The sequence below is a fragment of the Carassius gibelio genome, chromosome A20 (genome assembly GCF_023724105.1).
Source record: "Carassius gibelio isolate Cgi1373 ecotype wild population from Czech Republic chromosome A20, carGib1.2-hapl.c, whole genome shotgun sequence".
Lineage (NCBI taxonomy): Eukaryota > Metazoa > Chordata > Actinopteri > Cypriniformes > Cyprinidae > Carassius > Carassius gibelio.
Window position 1 is genome coordinate 27,347,327 of NC_068390.1, and position 26,155 is coordinate 27,373,481.

Here is a 26,155-nt window from a genome sequence, read left to right on the forward strand (position 1 = left end):
CTCACATTAAAAAAGTCTATATGCGTGTGAAAGAATTTCTAGAATGCATTACAGATGCTGATATTATGTTTATGATCATTAATGATAATTTTTTTCCCATGCGTGGTGTTTTTTCTGTGGCGTCCGTTAGTCGTGATTCATTACCGGAAAGGTCAATGACCCTCACTGCGTCATCACGGTGTTTTCGAATGACTCCATTCCGGTTTAAATTTAAAGATGTAGTGCCATGTAGTGCCTCTCTCTCCAATCCAGGGAAGAGGATGCAGAAGACGCGCCTCTTGTGAACGCGCACGTTATTTCAGGTGCATGCCCGTGAAATATTCGAACGATGCACGAGCGAGATCATAAAACACGTCATAAAACCGCTGCCATCTCTCTTTATTTATTAATGTGTAGAATTAAACATAAATAAACATTCAGCGCTTCTCTGACATCATGCATCTTTTTCGGTGTTTAAAGAAAATGTATTTAGCTGAATATTTTATATAATTTGTACATTTATGTTATTTAAAAAATATATAGTTTTAGAAACCGCTTAGTAAAATTGCCTTTAAAGATGCAACATTTTTGCTTGCTATAGACCTTCAATTTCTACGTTCTCAACATTATAAAATTAATCTGAATTCAATTATTATATTATTTGCTTCGTGTTCCAGTATCACTGAAACTGAATTTATTTCTAATAATTTGAGGAACAGATTATATAAAATAATTTACAGAATGTAATGGATCTCTTATTATTCCCCACCCATACACAAACAATAATTTGCTTCCTTAAAAAAAAAACAGTTATTGTTATTAAAGCTAGTGAGTGACAGCCTTAAAATCTGTAATGAAGGATGCGTTTATATAGACACACACACACACACACACACACACACACACACACACACACACACACACACACACACACACACACACACACACACAGTAATAAGGAATATCGTGCTCAAGTCAAAATATCCAGGATGAAAGTTTCGGTCTACAATGGAATTGTCTACTGAAGAAAACAGGATAAACCCAAAGTTTCCGGATATCTTTATTATCCATATCCATATATGCATTCCTATCTATATCTATACGCCTGTATTGTGAAAAATATATTTGGGTTGAAAGCACAAAGTCATCTGCTGTAGTAATTAACTAATTAGCAGGTACATGTCTGGTAATTACAGCCAACTGTTCACAGACGATACAAAACGTTCTCACTGCTGGAACTGCGTGTATTTTTATGAATGAAAAGCATCAAAACAACACTGTGCATGTCTGTCGTGGTCAGATAAAACATTAGACTTGTCTTAATGATTTAGTGATTTGAACTGCTCTCTCTCTCTCTATTTGCACTGATAACATCATCATCATCTGTTCCTCTGGGAGGGACTTTATTTCTGGACCCCAGCAGGAGCATCTGTCTGTCAGCAGTGACTGAAAACACTGGACAATTAAAATATTATAATCGTTAAATGCCGAACCATGGGAAAGTTTGGAGACCTTGTGGAATTGGGTTGTTTTCCCAAATCCCCTCTGGTTGATGAAATCGCTGTCCGGAGAGTTGCATGGCGATCTGTCCAGCTCACTGCGGTTCATCTCGGGGCTCTGACAGACTCGGGAAACGTTTGCCACGGTTTATTAATCGCGTTTTTAAACGCACCCTTGACAGAATGAAAATCCGCCAGTAACTATAATCATATTAGTGAAGCAGCGCAGAAAATATAGACATTTTAGTTTGACTCCAACTAAACTTACAGCACAACTGCATAAGAAAAACTTTTTTGTGCATTATTTTTTTTTATGGATAAATAAATAAAAATACAGAAATTAATTGCAAATTAACTCCGTGTCATCATTCCACTAGTCCTGACATCTAGATCAATGTGCAGTGATCTTACACAGAAGCTGGTTAACAGGTGTTTCACTTCATAGCTGTTAGTAGATGTGTGTAGCTATCACCGCACGGTCCAATCAAAACGATCGGGATTCAATTACATAAAACATAAATAGTTCAACCAAGAACCACACAAATGAGGCCTAAGTGATTTTCAGATATCGGCAGTCTGTTGAGTTTCATCTCCCGAGTCTGATTTCCATTTGGCAGCCCTATAGTTCAGTTAGCAATAAACTAAAATGTATATGTATAATATATAAGTAAATGTAGTCTACAGTATAGTTTTTTTATGCATCGTTTATTCCGTAAATGTATCGGAAAGCACTCCACCGGTCTACTGTTGCTATTATTACCTCACTTGTGTTATAGCCTGTATTTATTCGTATATAAATATATATTTTGGCGTTTCTACAATATGCATGTAATGCACACATTTTTTATTTTTTTTTGGAGAACAGAGGGTCACAGGTTCCCATTCCGATCTACACAAGACAGACATACTTTTTACAGACCTAAGAACTACAATCAGCTCAGACTATCCTCTTGAGTAAAAAACAACATAAAAACAAAGGCTAACCCGCCTTATTTTTTATGGAGAGAGTTCACCGCACTTCACATTAATTACCGATAATGAATTGGGAGTCTCGACATTAACATAAAACAATAAGTGCATGCCTATAACATATGAGATATTTTTATTTATTTATTATTTTTACACAATATTTACTAATTTGTGCTACTAGGGGAAAAAGCAGTAACTGTATTATCCAATGAGTAGAGTTTTCAGATCGTCGATGCTAATAATGTCAGAACCGAAGCACCGATATCGGTCCAGTCTCAGGCCTTGTGTTGAAGTCTTTGGCCTTTTGGAAAGGAATCCAGACGTGCCACTTACTCTTCTCCTTTAATATACACGGGGTTAAATCAAAAGCTGCATGTTAAATAACAGCTAGAGGAGGAAAGGTCATAACAAAGCATTACAGTGCTGTCGGAGATCCACACACAGAGCTCCTGCTGGTCCAGTTAGGCCCTTAATGGTCTGCAGTGATGGATTGAGCACTTGTTTACTGAAAGTCATCGCTCTTGAAGGAAGCCAGATGCTTCTGCAGCTCTGGAACATAAGCCTGCGTTCATGATCCCAAACGCGTGATGAATTAGTGCAATAACGCGACGTTTAATGGAAGGAACGCGCGCGACAGATCACTACTTCTTAAAGATGAAGTTATAACTTCCAATTATAGCCTACTTTCTCTGATGAAATATGAATGAGCGTAAGTGTGTTTAAAGCATGATTTTAATAGATTTTAAAATGCATAAAATAAAACAGATATTTTGTTTTATGTAATTTGGCTATGCATCAATTTCTTTATGAAATATATCTGATATCTATGTCTGTCATATCTGTTACTGTCAATCGTTTAAATCAAGATCGCATTGTTTTATTGTTTAAAAATGTAAAAAAAAAAAAAAACAATTAATATAATAATTAAATAGATCTGACTCTAGTCAAATGCACTAATATTTCCATACATTATAACTTTTATTTGATATTTTTGAAGATGTTATAAATATAAATTGTAAAAAAAAAAAAAAAAAAAAAAAATGAAACTTGCATGTCGCAGGTCAAATGTTTTCTTGAATAATGAAAAAACTTTACAGTAGTCAAATAATACTTAAAAAATCTTGTGATTTTTTTTTAAAGAATAACAGGTAATATGCTTTTTCCCGATTTTATATAATTTGTAAATAAAACATTCCCGACTGCTATTTCCATGCATTACGTTGTTTTGTATTATTCTATTTAAAGAAAAAATTTCAGAATTGTTTTTTTAATAATGCATGAATAATCTAAAATAAACATAATATTTCCATAAAAGCGATCTATTAAAGTAGTAAAATTTAATTTTAAAATTAGAAAACAAAAAAGTGATATCATAAAATGACCGTGACTAAATATCCATGTAATGCATTGATGATGAAATAATAATAATACAAATAATACGTTTACATTATTCTTCAGATAAATTCTTTTTAAAGCTATTTTTTTAAATCATGCACATTCATATGCATAAGTAGAGATGTTAGCATCGCATTGAGTCCCTCATGTGCATGTTGATGTTTTCACGTCCTAATCGCATCCTAATGCTGCTCTCTTGTGGTCAGGTCACTGGTTACAGCCTCAGACCCTGATGCTCTCATACACCAATTAAATCTTAAAATAAAAACACTTTTGTTTGAGCACCATTCTCTGACATCATCTGCATGCTCTTAAATTGGCCTCATCTCTTCTAATAGATTTGAAACTGTCCAGATTTGAGCCGTCTCGTTTCTCGTGTCTGGGGAGCCACTCAGTGTAGAATCCAAACACATTTGGCAGCAATAGCCCATATTTCATCAGTCTTTACTGCATATTCATTCCTGCAATCCCCAATGCGACAAGAGTCAGCTTGTTAGAATACTTCCTTATTAATGTCATCCTGAGAGCTTCTGATTCAAGACTTGAATGTCACGGACTCCCAAACACACTTTTCTTTAAAAATCATTATTTGGATTACACAAAATAAGCATGATTTCATGCTTTATTGTTCATCTCTGCATTATGTTTTGATCTTTTAAATCTCATCTACCTAAAACATATTAAATGGCAGTTAAAGAGTGATGATGACTGATATTTATATCATTTTATGCAAGTTTCTGCTACACTGTGATCTCACTGGTTTACATCACAAGCATCATAATGTCATACTGTATAAATATATATCAGCATCTGCACCAAATTGCATGTTTCTGCTAAGTTTAAGTCTTGACATGACTTCTGACCTTTGACCTGTCTCCTGATGTAGTGACAATATTGAGAAAAATAAATAATAATAAAGCAGTTTTTTCCTCAATATTGTTACTACATCAGAAGACAGGTCAAAGGTCAGAGGTCAAGACAATGTAACAAAATAACGAAAACCATGTAGAGACATATTTAAAGGACAGAAACACAACAAAACTGCTACAACTTTAAAATTAAAGTGTAAACCGAAAAAATACAAAAACAATTTTTAATAAAAACTATAATAGTATCTAAAATATACATCTGCTTAGAATATATAAATATTGCAATGCACTTTACGTGATCTTCCCATTTTTATAGTTATTAATGAAGCAGAAAATAATTACAGCTGATTTTAGCATCTTTTTCTTCACTGCAAAAAAATTATTTTCCATTTTAAACAAAAGTTTAAATAAAAAATGCTAAATAATGTGGCATTGAACATGCCACATTAATACAATATATAGTGCATAGTATACGTACTACATAAAGTTTTTTATTAAATGTTTGAATTAATTTTTATTTTAATATTTTCATTTAATTTATTATTTTACATTTAATATTATAAATATTTAATATGTATTATTATTTAATATTATTAATACAAATTAATATTTAACAAGTTTTGGTAATTTTGTTTATAATTTTTTTTTATGTTTTTAATTTTTACTTTTATCTTTTACTAATGCATTAACTAATGTTACATAATACAAGCTTATTGTGAAGTGTTACAATAATATCACAATGATGCGAAAATAACACTTATATGAAAAACAAACATATCCTGTTAGCTTTTTTAATTAAATTTGATTTACATAAAAATCTACTATTTATTTACTTAGCATTTGCTAACATCAAAGACTACTAGATTTTCTAATTTACTAAAATCAAATTAAATCTTAAAAAAAAAAAAAATTTATATAAAAAATATTTCAAGGTAGATCACATTACAGTCAGGATTATAAGACAAAACCATGTAAAAAAAACTGTAAAAAAAAATTGCTGAAGCCACGCCCACCTAGCACGACTGCATTGTCAGCAGCGGCAATCCACCTGTCACTCAAGTGGCCACGCCCTTAATTATGCAGAACTTTAAGGCTTAATATAATTTAAACGGATGAGTTATAAAAAAATTCACCCCCTCACAGTTGTCATGAAGGGCAAAATTAGCTATATATACCAAAATCATGTTTTGAACCAGGCTGTAAACATGTCTTTTTCTGCTGTAAAGTTGGGCATTTTAACATGGGGGGTCTATGGGACTGACTCTCTTCTGCCGCCAGCCTCAAGCGGCCAGTCGATGAATTGCAGTTTAAGTCACTTCTTTATTGGCCTCACGAGAGAGAGCGGGAGGTTGCCGCTCGGACAAAACACATAAATTCATGAATCACATAAAAAACTTTATTATGTTGTAAAACTAACAGTAAATGATTAATTTAATTACATTGACAAAAGAGCTTGTTAATGCTATTGGACCACAACAAGCAGCATTGCTGAATCTGTTATTAGGACTTATTAAAAAGGGAATCAGGGATTTTAGGGCACTTTGTGTTTCAGCTTGGCTTTAGTTGGACAACAGGAAGTTGCTGCCTTTACTGTTTCCTTTAGTGATATCAGACACCAGGGAGTGCAGCTGCTCTGATAGAGCCACCTTTAAGACAATGGTAAGAAACACACTTTCAGTCTGCAGGGGTCATCTTCAGATATTTTAGTTTCTGATTTGGTGAACTCACGGTGTAATCGTGCGGCTCTTGTAGTCTCTTATGGTGAGGATGCAGCGTCTGCAGAGAAATCTGTGCACGCTCACGACTCTCTGACGCATTCTTAAGGGGAAACGTGATCTGTGCACATAAATCACAAATCTGAATTAAAAAAGGTTATGAAATCACCATTGGAGATTTTTAATATATGCAAGTCAATTTGAACTCATAGCAAAATGTACATTTGTTGAAAATCTGCTCGTCCAAGATAAGGATGAGTTTGTTTCGTCATCAGATTTGGAGAAATGCCGCATTGCATCACTTGCTCAATGCAAGTGAATGGGTGCCGTCAGAAGGAGAGTCCAAACAGCTGATAAAAACATCACAGTAAGTACTCCAGTCCATCAGTTTGTGTCTTAACAAGACAAAAGAAACAATCATTAAGATGTTTTAAGATTACGATTATTTAAAACGGCTCTAAACAAATCTGTGGCTGGATTTTGATGTGACAGACAACAGGAGATGCACTTTTTGTGTTATTGTGTTAATATTTTAGACATTAAAGACATTTTATTGCTGGATTTGTCTCAGCTTGTGTCTTCTCCAGATATTAAATGATGGACTGTGGATTATTGTGATGTCTTTATGAGCTGTTTGGACTCTCATTCTGACGGCACCCATTCACTTGCAGTCACCAAGTGATTCAATTTCTCCAAATCTGATGCAGAAACACACTCATATACATCTCGGACGGCCTGAGAGTGGGTGAACTGTTTCTGTAAAACGTATCACAAATATTAATCTCATCCACTTGTCCTCAACCGCAGCACAGACTGATATTGGCAGTGTTTACTTGTCCACAGGTGAAGACATCCAAGCGCAGACTGGTTACTCGAGCCGGTGTGACCGTCTGAAGAGTCTTGTTCAGTCCTAGAGGGAAGCAGGTCAGAGAGACGCCCGCTTTAGGAGCCGCTTCTTCTGACAGACAGATCAGATCCATCAGAGGATGACCTGCCAAACAGACGTCCACAACAAATACATTCATGCAATACTCTCTCTCTGTATGCCATAGCAAAACTTGACTGAATTAAATTTGATTCTTTATATATGATGAGAATAGAACAATATAATACACATGAGAATAGATTTTCGTGACCCTGGAGCACAAAAGCAGTCTTAAGTCTCTGGGGTATATTTGTAGAAATTGACAAAAATAAGCCTACATTGTATGGGTGAAAATTATTATTAATTATTTTTCTTTTATCCCAAAAATCATTAGGATATTAAGTAAAGATTAAGATATTTTGGAAAATAATGCTCCCTCAGATTCCAGATTTTCAAATAGTTGTATCTCAGACAAATATTGTTTGATCCTAACAAACCACTAATCAATGGAGAGATGATTTATTCAGCTTCAAGATGATGTATTAATCGTAATTTTTCTTTGACCCTTATGATTGATTCTGTGCGCCAGGGTCACATATCTATATTTAATGCATATATTTCTTATCTGTATTTAATGCACATATTTGTTACCTGTATTTAATGCACATATTTGTTATCAGTATTTAATGCACATATTTGTTATCAGTATTTAATGCACATATTTGTTATCAGTATTTAATGCACATATTTGTTATCAGTATTTAATGCACATATTTGTTATATCTGAATTTAATGCACATATTTGTTATCTGCATTTAATGCACATATTTGTTATCAGTATTTAATGCACATATTTGTTATCAGTATTTAATGCACATATTTGTTATCAGTATTTAATGCACATATTTGTTATCAGCATTTAATGCACATATTTGTTATCAGTATTTAATGCACATATTTGTTATCAGCATTTAATGCACATATTTGTTATCAGCATTTAATGCACATATTTGTTATCAGTATTTAATGCACATATTTGTTATCAGTATTTAATGCACATATTTGTTATCAGCATTTAATGCACATATTTGTTATCAGTATTTAATGCACATATTTGTTATCTGAATTTAATGCACATATTTGTTATCTGCATTTAATGCACATATTTGTTACCTGTATTTAATGCACATATTTGTTATCAGTATTTAATGCACATATTTGTTATCTGAATTTAATGCACATATTTGTTATCAGTATTTAATGCACATATTTGTTATCAGTATTTAATGCACATATTTGTTATCTGAATTTAATGCACATATTTGTTATCTGCATTTAATGCACATATTTGTTACCTGTATTTAATGCACATATTTGTTATCTGCATTTAATGCACATATTTGTTATCAGTATTTAATGCACATATTTGTTATCAGTATTTAATGCACATATTTGTTATCAGTATTTAATGCACATATTTGTTATCAGTATTTAATGCACATATTTGTTATCTGAATTTAATGCACATATTTGTTATCTGCATTTAATGCACATATTTGTTACCTGTATTTAATGCACATATTTGTTATCAGTATTTAATGCACATATTTGTTATCAGTATTTAATGCACATATTTGTTATCAGTATTTAATGCACATATTTGTTATCTGAATTTAATGCACATATTTGTTATCAGTATTTAATGCACATATTTGTTATCAGTATTTAATGCACATATTTGTTATCTGAATTTAATGCACATATTTGTTATCTGCATTTAATGCACATATTTGTTACCAGTATTTAATGCATATACAGTATTTGTTATCTGTATTTAATGCACATATTTGTTATCAGTATTTAATGCACATATTTGTTATCTGAATTTAATGCACATATTTGTTATCTGCATTTAATGCACATATTTGTTATCTGAATTTAATGCACATATTTGTTATCAGTATTTAATGCACATATTTGTTATCAGTATTTAATGCACATATTTGTTATCAGTATTTAATGCACATATTTGTTATCAGTATTTAATGCACATATTTGTTATCAGTATTTAATGCACATATTTGTTATCAGTATTTAATGCACATATTTGTTATCAGTATTTAATGCACATATTTGTTATCAGTATTTAATGCACATATTTGTTATCTGAATTTAATGCACATATTTGTTACCAGTATTTAATGCATATACAGTATTTGTTATCTGTATTTAATGCATTTACTAGTATTAACTAACAACGACTAATACATTTGTTACAGTATTTAGTTATCTTAAAAATAATGTTAGTTAATAAAAATACAACTCTTGTTGGTTCGTGTCAGCTTTAGTCCATTAATATTACTAGACACAACTTTTCAGCTCCAGAAGTATTTTTTCATTATTAGTTTATGGAACTGTATTGTAAACTGTTTCCAAAAATCTAATCTAATCGATATAATAAATATATAATAGATATAATTAAAAGGGTGATTATAAACAGGTAAATACGGACCGTCTGTGTCTAGAAGCCTATAGACAGACTTGCGTCCCGGCAGTGTGCTTTTCTCTGGATCTTCACTCATCTTCATTCGGGGACGACCTCTGACCTCGATCAGCTGCAGTGAGTGAGTAACACAACCATCAGCATGCATTAATAAAGCAGTGTGTGTGAATCTGAATGCCGTGTTGACTTCACAACTCTTTGTACCTTATATACACACCCCAGAGAGGGCTGACGTGTGCACGTGACCAGATGAGTCCCCACTCCAACAACATCGATCTCGTTCTCCTGCCACACACACACACACACACACACGTCATGAATGGCTTTACAGCTGTCTGTTATTGATCTGTGATGTGAAGAGCTCTTACTTTCTTGTGCAGTTCAGCGAGGCTCTGTTCAGAAATACTGTTTGTGCCGACGATGATGAGAGACTCAAACTGAGGAACTGAGAACCTGTCGACAGAGAAACACTGAAGAAAACAGATCGGACTTCTGGGTAAAACCATTGATATATACTCTATTATTATTATTATAGGTTTGGCTAATATTGTGAAATAGGTTTCTAGTATGTTTTAGTTTATAGCTTTATTGAATTTTAATTTTAGTGTTTCAACTTTTTATATCTAACTTTTAATAAAAAGTGTAAAATTAAAGTTCAATTTTGAGTAATTTAATACCACATAAATCAGTGCAATATCCTTGTCTTCACTTTTTTACTTAAAACAAAAATGTACAAAAAATGGAATATATATATATATATATACATACACAGAGATAATTTTCGGTGTATTTTTAATTTATATTTTTATTATTGTTGCATTTTATTTTTTTAAGTTTTATATTTAAAGTTGGATTATTAACATTTATTTTATTTATTTGTTTAAAGTCACACAAAACAGGATAATATCCTCCTTTCACTTAAACCCAAATCTGAAAAAAAATAATAATAATAGAAAAATACTAATTATATGTATATATAGTAACAAAAATAAACTATATATTAACTAATATATATATATATATATATATATATATATATATATATATATATATATTATAATTGTTTAAATTTTTTATATTGTAAATTCTATTATTAAAATTTTAATTTTTAATAATAATAATAATAATAAATTTTATTTGTAATGCACTTTACATTTGGACAATCTCAAAGTGCTACAGAGGATCTAAAAATCAAAGTAATTCAATATAAAAAGAAAACAGAACAACATAAGCCTATAAAAACTTTCATTGAAAAGTTTTTATAAAAAGAAATGTTTTTAGGTTGCGTTTAAAAGCATCAGTAAAAGCATCTATTTATTTTCTTTTATTTTACTATTTAAAAATCTGGATAATATCCTCCTTTCACTTTTCACTTAAACCCAAATCTGAAAAAAAAAAATATAAAAAAATAATAATAATAATAAATACACTGTTGTATTTTTATTTAGTTTTTATAATAGTTTCTTTTTTTTTTTTTTTAGTTTTATATTTTAAGTTCTATTATTAAAATTGTTATTTATTTATTTTTTAAGTCACACAAATCAGGATAATCTCCTATCCTAATATCCTTAAACTCAAATTGTAAATATGAAAATAAAGCTAATTCAAAATATGAATACATGCTATAATATTCTCTAAATACACCTCAGATAAGGAGTCTGAGCGGGAGTGATAATGTTGTGTTATTAGAGGAGTTCTGAAGGAAGTGTCTCACTGTTGGCTGCACTGTTTGAAGACGCGGCGCACTTCCAGCGACTGCCTGCAGAGGTCCCCACTGTCCAGCCGGACCCCCAGCGGCTGATACTGCAGCTCACAGAGAGCCAGAGCCACGGCACAGAAGCACAGCAGACCGCTGCTGCAGCACACACACACACAGAGAGTCACACACACCACAGCACACACACTACTGAAGGATCTCGAGGCTCTGAGAGCGTCCTACCAGCTGACGCTGTAGCTGTCAATCACAGGCAGGAAGTTCTGTGGGTAGGCGACGGCGTAGGACAGGAAGGCCGCCAGCTCACCCTCACGAACCAGGCTCGTCTTTGACCCCAGTAACTGGCAGACGCGACCCAGCCAGCCCTTCACCAGACAGACCAGGTCTACAGGGTCTCCGCCGCCGCAGGGCACCAGAGTCTGCCGAACCAACACACACACTTTATTATCTGAGATCAGTCACAGAAATACAGAAGGATGCAAAAAATGAAGGAACTTTCCATTCATCAAAGAATCCTAAAAAATTAAACACATCTCAGTATCAACTGTGTTCAACATTTAAAAATCAGAAATGTTTCTTGAGCAGTAAATCATCATATTTTCATGATTTCTGAAGATCATGTGACACTGAAGACTGGAGGAATGATGCTGAAAATATTAAAATACAGCGGTGCATCACAGAAATAAATTACATTTGACATTGTATTCACATAGAAAACAACTATTTTACATTAAAATAATGTTTTTATAATTTTTGATCAAATAAATGCAGATGCAAATGTTATAAAAAGATGAAAAGTGTGCATATTATATATATATATATATATAACCGACCCCAAACATCAGAATGTTAGTTTATATATAAACAAATCTGAAAAACTCCACCTGAGGCCACACCTCCTCCAGAGAGGAAAAGGAAGTGACATAAGAGTGTGCCATGGTTCCCGCCACAGGAATCCCAAACAGACGTCCGGCGAGAGCGTTACTCGTCAAATCAAAACCTGGAGAAACAAGCACTTCAGATGAGGCTCAATCAAACAGAATGTGTCTCCTGAAGTCATCGAGCTCTCGGTGTTGTTGTAAACGAGGGTCTCTCACCACCGATGTATGTGTATCGTGAAGCGGTCAGGCCTCCGTCAGGACCCTGAGCTCGTCTGAGCCCCATCTCCATTAATCTGCGTCTGGGACCTGCAGCCAAACGGAAACGAGCAGCGTTGCTACACACCAGACTGAGAGAGAGAGACTTCATCAGCACACGGAGCACATTCATTCAGATGCAGCAACAACAACAACAACAACAACAGCAGCTATAAATCCTGGAGACAGAGTCCTATGCATTAACTAAAAACAATCAAGCACAAATCTTATTTATAGAGCGATATCTCAATTAGCAGATGCTTTTATCCAAAGCCACTTACAAATGAATGACTCCAACAGGAAGTTCACCGTGAAGAGGCAAATAAACACAAGAAGAGCTCGAAGTGTTGTTCAACTTATAGTGTGCTATTTTCTAAAATAAGTAAAAACTACATTGAAATGAATGTAGATAACTGACCTTTTTCACTGCAAATAAAAAAGCAAATAATCTAATTTTCTCTAACTGTATTGTGTGATGTTTAATCATCAAGCTCAATAATTTCATTATTATAAGAAAATAAATAAATAATACCAATAATAATAATAAGTATAACAATAAAAAATATTATTCTGGTCCAGGTTATAATAGTTAATCTATTAAAAACAATTAATCTTCAACAATTAAAAACATTTTTGTAACATGAGATAAGTTAAATTTGAACTCATATACATATATATACACTACATATGTAATTTTAAACTACAACTTATTTTATTTCTTCTAGTTATTTCTTCTACTCATTTAACTTGATAAAATTAAAAGCAAAAGTGAAATAAATATTTTTTCAAAAGATAGTATATATATATATATATTTTTTTTTTTTTTTAAATAGATAACCTGAACAAATAACATTCAAAATACTTTAAAAACTATAATAATCTCAAATATACTAACATTTATTAATATTTCTTTTTTATTATATATATATATATATATATATATATATATATATATATATATATATATATATATATATATATATATATATATATATATATAAGTTTTGAAAAGTTAAAAAATATATCAGTATTTAAAATGTTTATTAATTTATATTGCTAAAGAAAAAAAAAAGAAGGAAAAAAAAAATCACAAATCAGAATGACATGGTTCTAAACCTCATATAAAATAATAATAATAAACTTAATAAACAAAGACTTTCAGACCTGGATGAATAACACCGTTTTGAACCTTAAACTTCTCCTTTTGCAAAAATGTGACTTTTCTAGACTCATTTTTCCCCTGTTCATGCGCCAGGTGATTTTAAAGAAGAACAGGGTCACACAATCAGTTGATAAAGGCACCACTGCATTCATGAAACTACTGACTGAATCTGATTGAACAGAGTGCTGCATGTACCTGGCGTAGTTGACCAGACAGAGCAGACTGGTCTCCAGCAGCTGAACCACGGCCAGCGGTCCAGACACTTCCAGCAGAGGAACCTGAACATGAATCACAGTCAACACTCAAGCTCTCGTATCAGCAGATCAGATAACAGCTGACCTCGGAGTCGCTCACATACTCGAGCGAAGACCACCGAGCCCTCAGGAACCGCCGACACGGACACCGCCGAACAGTCCAGCTCCTTCAGATAGGAGAAAAAAGCAGCATCTGTGGCTGCTGGGAGAACGGAGCGCAAATACTCCACATCTGAAACACACAAGATAGTGATGAGCTCAATAAATAACACAGACACAGACAGACACAATCTACAATGCACGGGACAGAAATGAAGTACAAACTATTTCTTTGCATGCATGCATCACACAACTACTGACAGAAAACAACATCGGATTGCATGTACAGAATGCATGTAAAGAAACAAGTGCATACACTCGGTGGGTGTGTCAATTAACTCATGCAAGCATGCATATGTCTTAAAACCTAGTGAGCCTACCTAGACAGCATCTTTAGGCATCACACAAGGGTATTCAGAGCTCAAATATGCTGCACAATGCAACTCATTCTAATGCATGCTCACATGCTTTTGAGACACGTTCAAAAATGCTGTCTAGTTAGCAAGTATACTAGGTTTAATGATGCATGCTACAATGTAGCACTCTATGCATTCAGATCACAGCGTTCTGAAATATACCTAAATATGCTGTCTACACAGGCAGTGCACTAGGTTTTTTAGATGCATGCAAAAAAAACGGTTTAGGTAGTCAGCTCAGTAGGTTTTAAAACATGCCTAACAAATGCTGACTATAGTAGTTATGCAGCATACTATGTTTTGAGATGCATGACTAAAGACGCTGTTTTGGTAGGGTGTTCACTTCGTTTTAAGACACATGCCTACCAAATACTGTCTGTAGTTCCGCAGTGTACTGGGTTTAGGATGCATGCTCAAAAGTTCAGTCAATGCACTCAACTTAAATCAGTCTATGTACACAGCAAACTAGGTTTTAAGATACAGATTTAGGTAGTCAGCTCACTAGGTTTTAAACCAAAAATATGTTGTTCGGGTTAGGAAGTATACTATTTTTTTTTAGATGAAAAAAAAAGAACCTTTGAGTATAGGGTGCTCACTTGTTTTTAAGATATATAGCCAACAAATGCTGTCTAGATAGGCAACATATTAGGTTTTGAGATGCCAGGTTAAGAAGTAGTTTATGTAGTAAATTTTAATGCATATGACAAAAAATATTGTTTTCCGTCAGGCAGCATACTAGGTTTTGCAAGGAATGATAAAAAAAATAAAAATAAAGGGCTTGGGTCCCTACTCAAGATCACTTGGATTAGATTAAGTAGCGCATGCTCAAAAGTATACTTGATTACATCACAAGGTTTTGAGACATCTGTCAGAATCTGTCTACATAGACAGCATACTAGGTTTTAAGATGCATGCCCAAAAGATCAGTCAGGCACTAGGTTTTGGGCCCAAAAGATGGTTTCTTTCTAGGCAGCATTCTAAGTATTGAGCTGCATGCTCCAAAAAAAGCTTTTGATTTAACATTAGTAAGTTCACTTGGTTTTAAGACATATAACGAATGCAGTCTAGTTAGGGAGCATACTAGGTTTTGAGATGCGTACTAAAGTTATGTCACAAGCATACAGTGTATACACACACACACACACACACACACACACACATATATATATATATATACACACACACACACACACACACACACACACACACACACAAACCTTCATCTGAGAAAGAGAAGTTCTGCAGGAACAGCAGACAGTCGCTGAGACCCGCGAACAGCGAGAAGCCTCCTCCGAACGGGTTATCGCGGAAGAACAGTTCGAACACGGCCGGCTCGTGGTGTCTCCCCGCGCGCCAGTACGCGTACGCCATGGTGAACTGGTACAGATCCGTGAGTAACGGAGGGACCCGGTTGACCACGGAGCGCTCGAGCGCCGCACGCGCTTCACTTCCCTCACATGTCGCCATTATCCAGTACAGTTCATCAGGTTGTTGTTCTCTTCTAAGTCTCCTTCAGTACGATCTCTTGTCCCAGCATGCTCACGTGTAACCGGGTGACCCTTTACACAGTTACATGACTCGTGCTAGTGTACAGTCTCCGCCTACTACTCCGCTCTCACGCGCTCTTCAATCACTGCGGTGCGGTGTGTTTCTGCTGTTTCTTCTTCTTTGGTTTTATTAGCGTTTTCCAAAACAAACTGTAGGCGCGTTACCGCCGCTGTCTGGACTGGAGTGTGTAATGCGAGAAAGGAAAAAAAACTTTTTTTTTTAAAATAAATAACTAAATTAAAAAAATAATAATAATAAAAAATAGTTTAATATAAATTATTTTACTTAACTACATAATACAAAATATATAAATATACAAAATAATATTTTTCCATCACATTGAAACATAATTGTTGCTCGTTTTTCACCCCCCCCCCCCTCCATCACCTAATATTTTACTTGAAAACCTTTAAGAGTTTAAGTAAATTTTTAAATAATTTAACAAAACATTTACATATTCACGTTCTCTGACCTCGATTAATGTCACGAGACATGCACGTAAACAAACAGACATTTAGATTTAGATTGTTTAAGGTTTAATTAATTATCAGCTTTTCATTAACTCAGAACCTCCTGTCGTTTGCTCAAAAACCACCAGGGGTATTTTTTTAAACATGTTTTTGCATTACATAAACGTATCAAAATAAGCATTTTGTAAAACTTTGTTTTAGAAGCTGTACAAGGTCCAGCTCATTCTTTAAAGCCAGTTCAATGTCATCTAAGGTGAAATGACAGGTTAATTTTACAAACCCTCTTTTATAATTATAGTACAGCCATCAAAATAATATAATAACACAAATTCAAACTCTCGTGTGACGCAAATGAGAACTTATATTGTAATAAATATTTTCTAAATGCATCTTAGGGTTATTTTTAAGCACTAATATGTCTGACAGTTCATGAGGCTTTTCTGTAGATATGTAGATAAAAATATAGATACGTATATTTATAAAAAGTTTGTGTGTATTTATATATACATTTTTAAATATACCCAGTGAGTGCATGCTTTTATTTTGACATAAAATAAAAAAAGTCCAACTTTTATTTTATGACACGATTAATCGATTTGACAGCACTAATTACAATATTAATATTAATGTCATTATTAAGTCTTCAGCTTTTATTTTTTTATAATAATGTATTAGAGACCACATGATGTATGCATATTCCACAAAAAACATTACACAACATAGTATTGAATATGTGCATTATGCATGTGTGCAGGTGTTGCAAAACCCCATAAATAGCTTTGAAACAGGTGACAAAGTTCTTCACCTTGCCTCGGATCCAGCAATGTTTATATTTTTTATATCTGGGGGAAACTTTGAGCTTTGCTGAGATGAAAAACGCAGTTATTTTACAGCGTAAACAGCGTCAAACGTATCAGTGTTAGGGTTTTATTGGTGTGTTTTGATTGTGAGCTCTGTTAAACACCGTGAAATATGTATTTTGTAGAAAGGAAGCGCATTATCGTAATAGCAGCCTTGGCGCATTCGATTGTGTTTGAAGTGAACACTAGATGGCGCTGTGTTGAATTTAAATAGACAATTCGAGATTAATTCATGCATGATGGTAATGTGATCTGAAGAAGAAAGACATTAATCAAATAAATTACAAACATAAATTAATTAAAAATGCATTAGTGGAAAACTTTTAAAGGATGGATGTAAGTTTTTAAAAGATAATAATGCAACACTGATACTGATATGCATTTTATTAGACTCTTTGAAAACTATGTATTGCTTTACCAGTTTCCATCTTTTTAACTTCACTATGAAATCCTGATGAAATATATGCTTTCAACCTATCTATTAACTATGAAATCTTATTTATTATCATTTATGAATTATTGTATCTGTTTTTGCTTTCTTTAAAACAATGCCACTTGAATTAATATTTAATATAGTTATAATATATTAACATTGCATTTAAATGCTACTTGCTTTAATAATTTAGCAAATGCAATGCCATGAGTATTAAGTGTCCAAATATTCATAGATAGATAGATAGCGTGCTCTTTCCAGGCTCCTCGCGCGCTCGCCTTCGTGCGAGAAGCGCAAGATGACGTCAGGTTGTCGGTGGTGACGGAGACGCGTGCGGACAGCGCGTGCTCCAGATCCTCGGTCACTCGCGTTGACTGCGGCGGCGGCGGAGCCTCTATCATCATGACTGGCGTCCTGTGGATTATTCTCGCTGGGTGTTGAAGCGGGAACGAGAGGCACCATGGCTGAGAGGTAAATAAGACGCGACGCGCGCGCATCACCATCGCAGGCTCGCGTGTGAAAGTGAAACGCGGTGATTTGGCATCGCGACCGAGTCTGAGTGCTTAACGACGGCCACCCGGTTACGTGGACACCGGCGGCTTCGTATGCATCACTTAAATATGATGTGTGTATTTATGTAGCTACGTGGGTCCCTTTAGTTCGAGCCCGGCTCGTGCATGACACCCTCCACACCCATAAGCCGGTGCTCGGGAGCTCCTAGCTGATCCCCGCACCGGCTCATTGTTGATTTCCTGTCATTCCTCCGTGAGACACGGACACGCACCTAGCGAACGCATCCCCCCGAGGCGCGCGCACGGCGGGGCGATGCGATGCGAGGACGCGCAGCATGCTATTTTAAGCAAAATGTCATGACGGGGATGCAGACACCTGCGGCACCCGATCCGGCGAGTCTTGTGGTATTTGATTATTCATGGTTAGTGATGAGGAAGTCGGTGATCCATGTGGGGATGCGAAGTGTCATTTTTATTGCAAACCACCCTGTGTTTATCAAACAAAGCATTGGCCATGAAACAGAAGCACAGGGATGGCCAGGGACCCTCTGCGTGGACGCTATCACACACACACACACACACACACACACACACATATCACTGGAATGGGCATCATGAAAATCACCCATCCCTGTGAGAATCCAGGTTTTGTAAACTGTCTTTAAGTACCAATCAGAAACACTCATCTACACGTCTATCATTTTGAAATAGGTACCAGAAGTAAAAATCCAATTCATTACCTCTATAGAGGAGTTGATTTTTAATGATCAGATCTACTGTGAGCTACGAGGTTGGTTTATTGAAGAGGTCAGCCTGCATTTTTTTCAACAATTGTTTTTGGCAGCAGACTTCATGGTGAAAAACTCTCCATATAAAGCACTAATGCATTTTATTGTCGTCTGATTGGTTCACACGTCCTTAGAGGGCGGGGCTTGGAGAAGAGATCAATAATTCTATATTTCTCCATTGTTCTTCATTGCTTAATGGAATTGTAGTTTGTTCCCTCATTAATGAGTTTAGTACAGATTCTGGTCCCTTTATATTTTTGTCGGATTTGCAGATTTTTTTGTGTCAAATCAAAGTTGCAATTCTCCTCGTAGCTGATTGGTTTGAGTAACTCTTTTTTTTTTTCTTAAACTTTGGAACCAGTGGTGTTGAAAAAGTTGTCTTTTGGAAGCACCTTTAGGGTGGAAACATGCTTTGCACAATGTATGTTTCCAGACGCATGTAATGCATATGAGTTTGTGTTCATGCACATTGATTTTTCAGATTAATCACAATCTGCATAATCTTAATTCTTGAAATCACAAAATCAATCTTAATTTGCCATTGTTTCCTTATCCACATCTGCTTTGGACTCTTCAGTTATGCATTCAAATTTTTGCCGTCCGAATTAGATTTAGGGCTGAATTTGATAGGATATAAAGGTTGTTTATCGTAGAAAAAAGATGCCAAGATAACACTTCCACTGAACACGAGATGCACGCAGTAGCAGACAGAGTGTAGTTCAATTCATGAATAAATGACTCCTCTAAATCATGCATGCAAAAACATACATGCAAACAAGTGTAGTCTAATTTAACTTTTAAATCATTTTTTTAGTGAATCAAGAACATACAGCACAACCAATATAGCCCAATTACTGAACAATTGACTCTTTTAAATCAGTTTTTATAGTGAATCAGAAAAATAAAATAAGTGTGGTCCAATTCATGAACAAATGATTCTTATAGATCAGATCTTTTTAGTGAATCAAAAACATGCTGCATAACCAATGTAGTCCAATTCACAAACAAATGACTTTTGAATCAGCTCTTATTAGTGAATCAAAAACATGCCGCACAACCAATGTACTCCAATCCACAAACAGATGACTCTTTTGAATCAGTTCTTTTTAGTGAATCAAAAACATAATGCATAACCAATGTAGTCCAATTCACAAACAGATGACTCTTTTGAATCAGCTCTTATTAGTGAATCAAAAACATGCCGCACAACCAATGTAGTCCAATTCACAAATAAATGACTCTTTTGAATCGGCTCTTTTTAGTGAATCAAAAACATGCCGCACAACCAATGTACTCCAATCCACAAACAGATGACTCTTTTGAATCAGTTCTTTTTAGTGAATCAAAAACATAATGCATAACCAATGTAGTCCAATTCACAAACAAATTACTCTTTTGAATCAGCTCTTATTAGTGAATCAAAAACATGCCGCACAACCAGTGTACTCCAATCCACAAACAGATGACTCTTTTGAATCAGCTCTTATTAGTGAATCAAAAACATGCCGCATAACCAATGTACTCCAATCCACAAACAGATGACTCTTTTGAATCAGCTCTTATTAGTGAATCAAAAACATGCCGCACAACCATTGTAGTCCAATTCACAAACAAATGACTCTTTTGAATCGGCTCTTTTTAGTGAATCAAAAACATGCTGCATAACCAATGTAGTCCAATTCACAAACAAATGACTTTTGAATCAGCTCTTATTAGTGAATCAAAAACATGCCGCACAACCAATGTACTCCAATCCACAAACAGATGACTCTTTTGAATCAGTTCTTTTTAGTGAATCAAAAACATAATGCATAACCAATGTAGTCCAATTCACAAACAGATGACTCTTTTGAATCAGCTCTTATTAGTGAATCAAAAACATGCCGCACAACCAATGTAGTCCAATTCACAAATAAATGACTCTTTTGAATCGGCTCTTTTTAGTGAATCAAAAACATGCCGCACAACCAATGTACTCCAATCCACAAACAGATGACTCTTTTGAATCAGTTCTTTTTAGTGAATCAAAAACATAATGCATAACCAATGTAGTCCAATTCACAAACAAATGACTCTTTTGAATCAGCTCTTATTAGTGAATCAAAAACATGCCGCACAACCAATGTACTCCAATCCACAAACAGATGACTCTTTTGAATCAGTTCTTTTTAGTGAATCAAAAACATAATGCATAACCAATGTAGTCCAATTCACAAACAGATGACTCTTTTGAATCAGCTCTTATTAGTGAATCAAAAACATGCCGCACAACCAATGTAGTCCAATTCACAAATAAATGACTCTTTTGAATCGGCTCTTTTTAGTGAATCAAAAACATGCCGCACAACCAATGTACTCCAATCCACAAACAGATGACTCTTTTGAATCAGTTCTTTTTAGTGAATCAAAAACATAATGCATAACCAATGTAGTCCAATTCACAAACAAATTACTCTTTTGAATCAGCTCTTATTAGTGAATCAAAAACATGCCGCACAACCAGTGTACTCCAATCCACAAACAGATGACTCTTTTGAATCAGCTCTTATTAGTGAATCAAAAACATGCCGCATAACCAATGTACTCCAATCCACAAACAGATGACTCTTTTGAATCAGCTCTTATTAGTGAATCAAAAACATGCCGCAAAACCAATGTACTCCAATCCACAAACAGATGACTCTTTTGAATCAGCTCTTATTAGTGAATCAAAAACATGCCGCACAACCATTGTAGTCCAATTCACAAACAAATGACTCTTTTGAATCGGCTCTTTTTAGTGAATCAAAAACATGCCGCACAACCAATGTACTCCAATCCACAAACAGATGACTCTTTTGAATCAGTTCTTTTTAGTGAATCAAAAACATAATGCATAACCAATGTAGTCCAATTCACAAACAAAAGACTCTTTTGAATCAGCTCTTATTAGTGAATCAAAAACATGCCGCACAACCATTGTAGTCCAATTCACAAACAAATGACTCTTTTGAATCGGCTCTTTTTAGTGAATCAAAAACATGCCGCACAACCAATGTACTCCAATCCACAAACAGATGACTCTTTTGAATCAGTTCTTTTTAGTGAATCAAAAACATAATGCATAACCAATGTAGTCCAATTCACAAATAAATGACTCTTTTGAATCGGCTCTTTTTAGTGAATCAAAAACATGCCGCACAACCAATGTAGTCCAATCCACAAACAGATGACTCTTTTGAATCGGCTCTTTTTAGTGAATCAAAAACATGCCGCACAACCAATGTACTCCAATCCACAAACAGATGACTCTTTTGAATCAGTTCTTTTTAGTGAATCAAAAACATAATGCATAACCAATGTAGTCCAATTCACAAATAAATGACTCTTTTGAATCGGCTCTTTTTAGTACATTTTGTAAAAAAATTTAATATTGTAAAAAAAACAAAGTAATAGTTCTGAATTGAGTCAAATCAAATTGCTCTAGTGTGGTGTTGGTGTTGGATGTTTGAGTTTCTGTCTGCTGATGTGATTGTGGAGGTAGACAGAGCTTGGGTGTGTGAATGGATGAAACCTGAGCTGGGTGTTTGGTCCGAGTGCTGTTTATCCTGTGGTCAGTCTGAATGTCATTGTGTTGTGGCCGGGGCATTCAAAACAGCGTGTGCACAGGTGCTGCTCTCGTCCTGCTCTGCCCAACACCTGTCTGTATTGTGTTCCATTTTTCTCTTTTTTATTTATTTATTTATATATATATATTTTTTACATATTTTTAATATGTAATGCTTTATTTTTATTATACTACTTACTACATTTTATTTAATCTAATAAGTATGTTTTATATTTTTATTACATTTTATATTTCATTATATTTAATTCTTCAACTTAATTTAAATTAGCAAAAGCAATGCACTTTTGTGATTTTTACTTTAATATTTCTATCTAGCTTTAATTTTAGTACTTCGGTTAATTTATACGTTTAGGTTTTGAATCTAATAGGAAAGCTTTTTCACCAATTGCATTATTTTGATGACAATTATATACATTAACCCCCAAAATCTCATTACTGTAATGCAAAAATGTACATATTATTTAAATAGCAAAGTACATTTGCAAGTGTATGTCATTTCAGTATTAATAGTAATTAACAGTATTAATTAAAAAAGTAATAATTGCATAAATTGCAACAGCATTCATTAAGCAACGTCTTGATTTTTTTCACAAATTTGTCAAAAACCCAGATCTGTTTAAAAGCCACTGCAGAGATTTTGAGGAAGGAGCTTGTTGACCCAGAGTTCATTACACACATAAGCTTCAACACGCTATTGATGGAAAAGCTGTTGTAGTGATGGGGTCGACACTGGCAGTCACACAATGACATTTCAATTGATCTGCCCTCTTAAACATGCTTGAGCGACCCATAATGCAGTGTGTTTGAGCAGCGCTACAGAAGCGGCACGGTTTTGTTGTGGTTTGGTTGATATTTTCTTTACTATGCATAGGCTCTGCACTCAGCTATCTGTCTTAAAATATAGCAGTCTCATATAAAGTGTTTAGCCTCAAGCATGTCACTGTAAAATAATGATAATACGCATAATTTTACAGAGGATTCTGGCCATCATGATGGTGCTATTGAGTTGAACAGCCTCTGCAAGGTCAAATGAAGACACTTCATCACACTAATCGTGTTTAAAAAGGCCGGCCCTTTACATGCACTGCATACTTATGGATTTGCATATGAGATATAAAACTAAATGAAAAGCAGGTAAGGCCAAGTGAACTAGACTGAGTTCTTACTGACGTGATCTCAATCCTTATTAAAAATAAAGTTCATCCACTCTTTCCTAATGCTGCGATCAGAAGGAAGGGAATGAGACTGTGTTTTTGTAGTTTCTTGTCTTGGTCTTTAGAGCATCTTTATAGTTAGGTTTCTTCATAGACCTGTTTTTGCCTCTCTCTTTCTTCACACTATGTAAGTAGAATCGGTGGGCGGAGTTAATCAGGCAGTGTCATAGAATCTGTGGGCGGGGCTAAACAGGCAGTCCTGTAGAATCTGTGGGCGGGACTAAACAGGCAGTGTCGTATAATCTGTGGGCGGGGCTAAACAGGCAGTGCAGTAGAATCTGTGGGCGGGGCTAAACAGGCAGTGCAGAAGAATCAGTGAGGCGGGGCTAAACAGGCAGTCCTGTAGAATCGATGGGCGGGGCTAAACAGGCAGAGCTGTAGAAGCAGGAGTTAATCTTCTGTGGAGGCGGAGTTTATCCACATTATTATGTCATAAAGTGTCACATTACAAAAGCTGTCATTTTGGCAGATTGGCTTCAATAGAAATAGTTTTTAGGCTAACCAGAAAGTTTTGTAAAAACTTACAGGATGTTTTTATAGTAGGATATAATGACCTTTTATATGTCAAAAGATTGAGGGAATTTTGATTTCTTAGTTCATGATTAACTTTACTTAAGTTAAATTATGTTTTTCATTTTAAAAGTTTGTTTAATGCATTTGTTTTACAGAAAATATTACAGTATTACACAATGTGTTTTTTATTATTCATATATTATTATTATTATTAAATTACAGTAATGAAATTCAAGAATATGCATCATTTTCATGAGAATAATAATATTACAAATTGCAATGCAAAAATCTTAATGGTACTAAAAAAAGTGCTTTAAATCACATATAAATTATAAGTATTATTTAATAACCTGGTGTTTCTTCAAGAAATTGACCCATATATCCGTCAAGTGCTGAGAGTGACAGCATGAGCTCCAGTCATGAATGAATTATTAATCAGATTAATACAGATTTAACACATTAAAACATGATGTCTCGCTGGAGACTGAACCATGGGACTGCAGTTTGGAAACGGAAAGACAAGTGATGCAATTAGTCCAAGTGTCAGTAATTAATGTGCTCTTGATCTATCAGACGATATGGAGGCTGTATAGTTAAAATAAATAAAGAAATGGAGCCTAAAACAAGCAGCCTGATTATTATGACTGCTGCCAGATTGTGTGTTCAGTTATGAGTGCTTTGGAAAAACCAAGCAGCCTAATGATCCATTTTATGAAATAATGTGCACTGTACAGAAAAAAAGGATATGCATTATAGACGTTTTAACACAAATTAGAGGACAAATGCTGTGTAAACGTAGAACACGGCGTAGTTGATTTGGTTCAATATCTCTACTTCTTCCAGAAGATACTGTTAAATAGTTTTCTGTGTGAAAATAAGAAATATCTTCTCATTTAATGTGTTTCACCCTCAAGTAAAAAAAAAATGTGGACATTTAAGTTTTAGTTCTTCAGCTTAAACTAAATTATAAGTTTATGTTTTTCATCTAAAATGTGTTATATTTTGTTTTATATTATTTCTCAGCTTAATTTGATCAATTATCCAAAACAATGCACTTTCATTTTTATTTTTTATATATTTTTTTCTATTTCTAAAGCACTTTAATTCATTTTTATTTCAGTTTAATTTTTTCAGCTGGTTATCTTATATTTCATTTTATTTCAACTTAATTTCAATTATCAAATTTGTATATTTATTTTTATTTTTATTTTATTTTTATTTGTTACATTTTACTCTCATTTTAGTTCTTCAATTTAGATTTGTCATCTAATATTTATATTTTAATTTTATTTCAGCTTAATTTCAATTATCAAAACAATGCACTTTTTTAATTTTTTATATTTCTTTTTAGTTTTATTTTATTTTTATTTGTTGCATTTTTCTGTAATTTTAGTTCTTCAATTTAGATTTTTCATCTAATTTATATTTAAATTTTATTTCAGCTTTATTTCAATTATAAAAAAACAATGCACTTTTTCATTTTTATTCTTTTTTTTATATTTCTATTTTTTTGTCTTCATTTTAGCAATTAAACTCATTCATATCTTTAGGTTTCCATCTAATATTGATATTTAAAATCATTTGAATGTCATAATTTATTTAAATTATCCAATACAATGGCCTTTTTAATATTTT

The 26,155-nt window shown here is 33.9% G+C and overlaps 2 protein-coding genes across 4 annotated transcripts in view; one reads left to right on the top strand and one right to left on the bottom strand.

Moving 5' to 3' along the window:
* Positions 1-6,093: 6,093 nt before the first annotated feature.
* naprt (nicotinate phosphoribosyltransferase) lies at positions 6,094-16,280 on the bottom strand. Of its 2 annotated transcripts, none has more exons than XM_052535966.1 (13): positions 15,793-16,280; positions 14,165-14,292; positions 14,002-14,084; positions 12,606-12,736; positions 12,393-12,508; positions 11,734-11,927; positions 11,509-11,649; positions 10,163-10,247; positions 9,999-10,079; positions 9,804-9,906; positions 7,260-7,417; positions 6,440-6,547; positions 6,094-6,357 (listed from the first exon to the last, which is right to left on the bottom strand). In XM_052535966.1, the coding sequence occupies exons 1-13, from the start codon at positions 16,040-16,042 to the stop codon at positions 6,271-6,273; spliced, it is 1,665 nt and encodes a 554-aa protein (XP_052391926.1). In that variant the 5' UTR covers positions 16,043-16,280; the 3' UTR covers positions 6,094-6,270. The 2 variants fall into 2 exon arrangements, with proteins under 2 accessions (XP_052391926.1, XP_052391927.1); XM_052535967.1 differs by having other exon boundaries at positions 11,509-11,646; positions 15,793-16,245.
* A 1,854-nt stretch (positions 16,281-18,134) lies between these two features.
* Positions 18,135-26,155, top strand: part of LOC127939075 (rho GTPase-activating protein 39) — a 48,880-nt gene continuing 40,859 nt past the window's right edge. The window contains exon 1 of one of the 2 annotated variants that reach the window (XM_052536075.1): positions 18,135-18,357. In XM_052536075.1, the coding sequence (XP_052392035.1) occupies positions 18,347-18,357 (11 nt within the window). In that variant the 5' untranslated portion in view covers positions 18,135-18,346. The remainder of the gene's footprint in view (positions 18,358-26,155) is intronic. The other variant, XM_052536076.1, reaches the window with a different exon arrangement.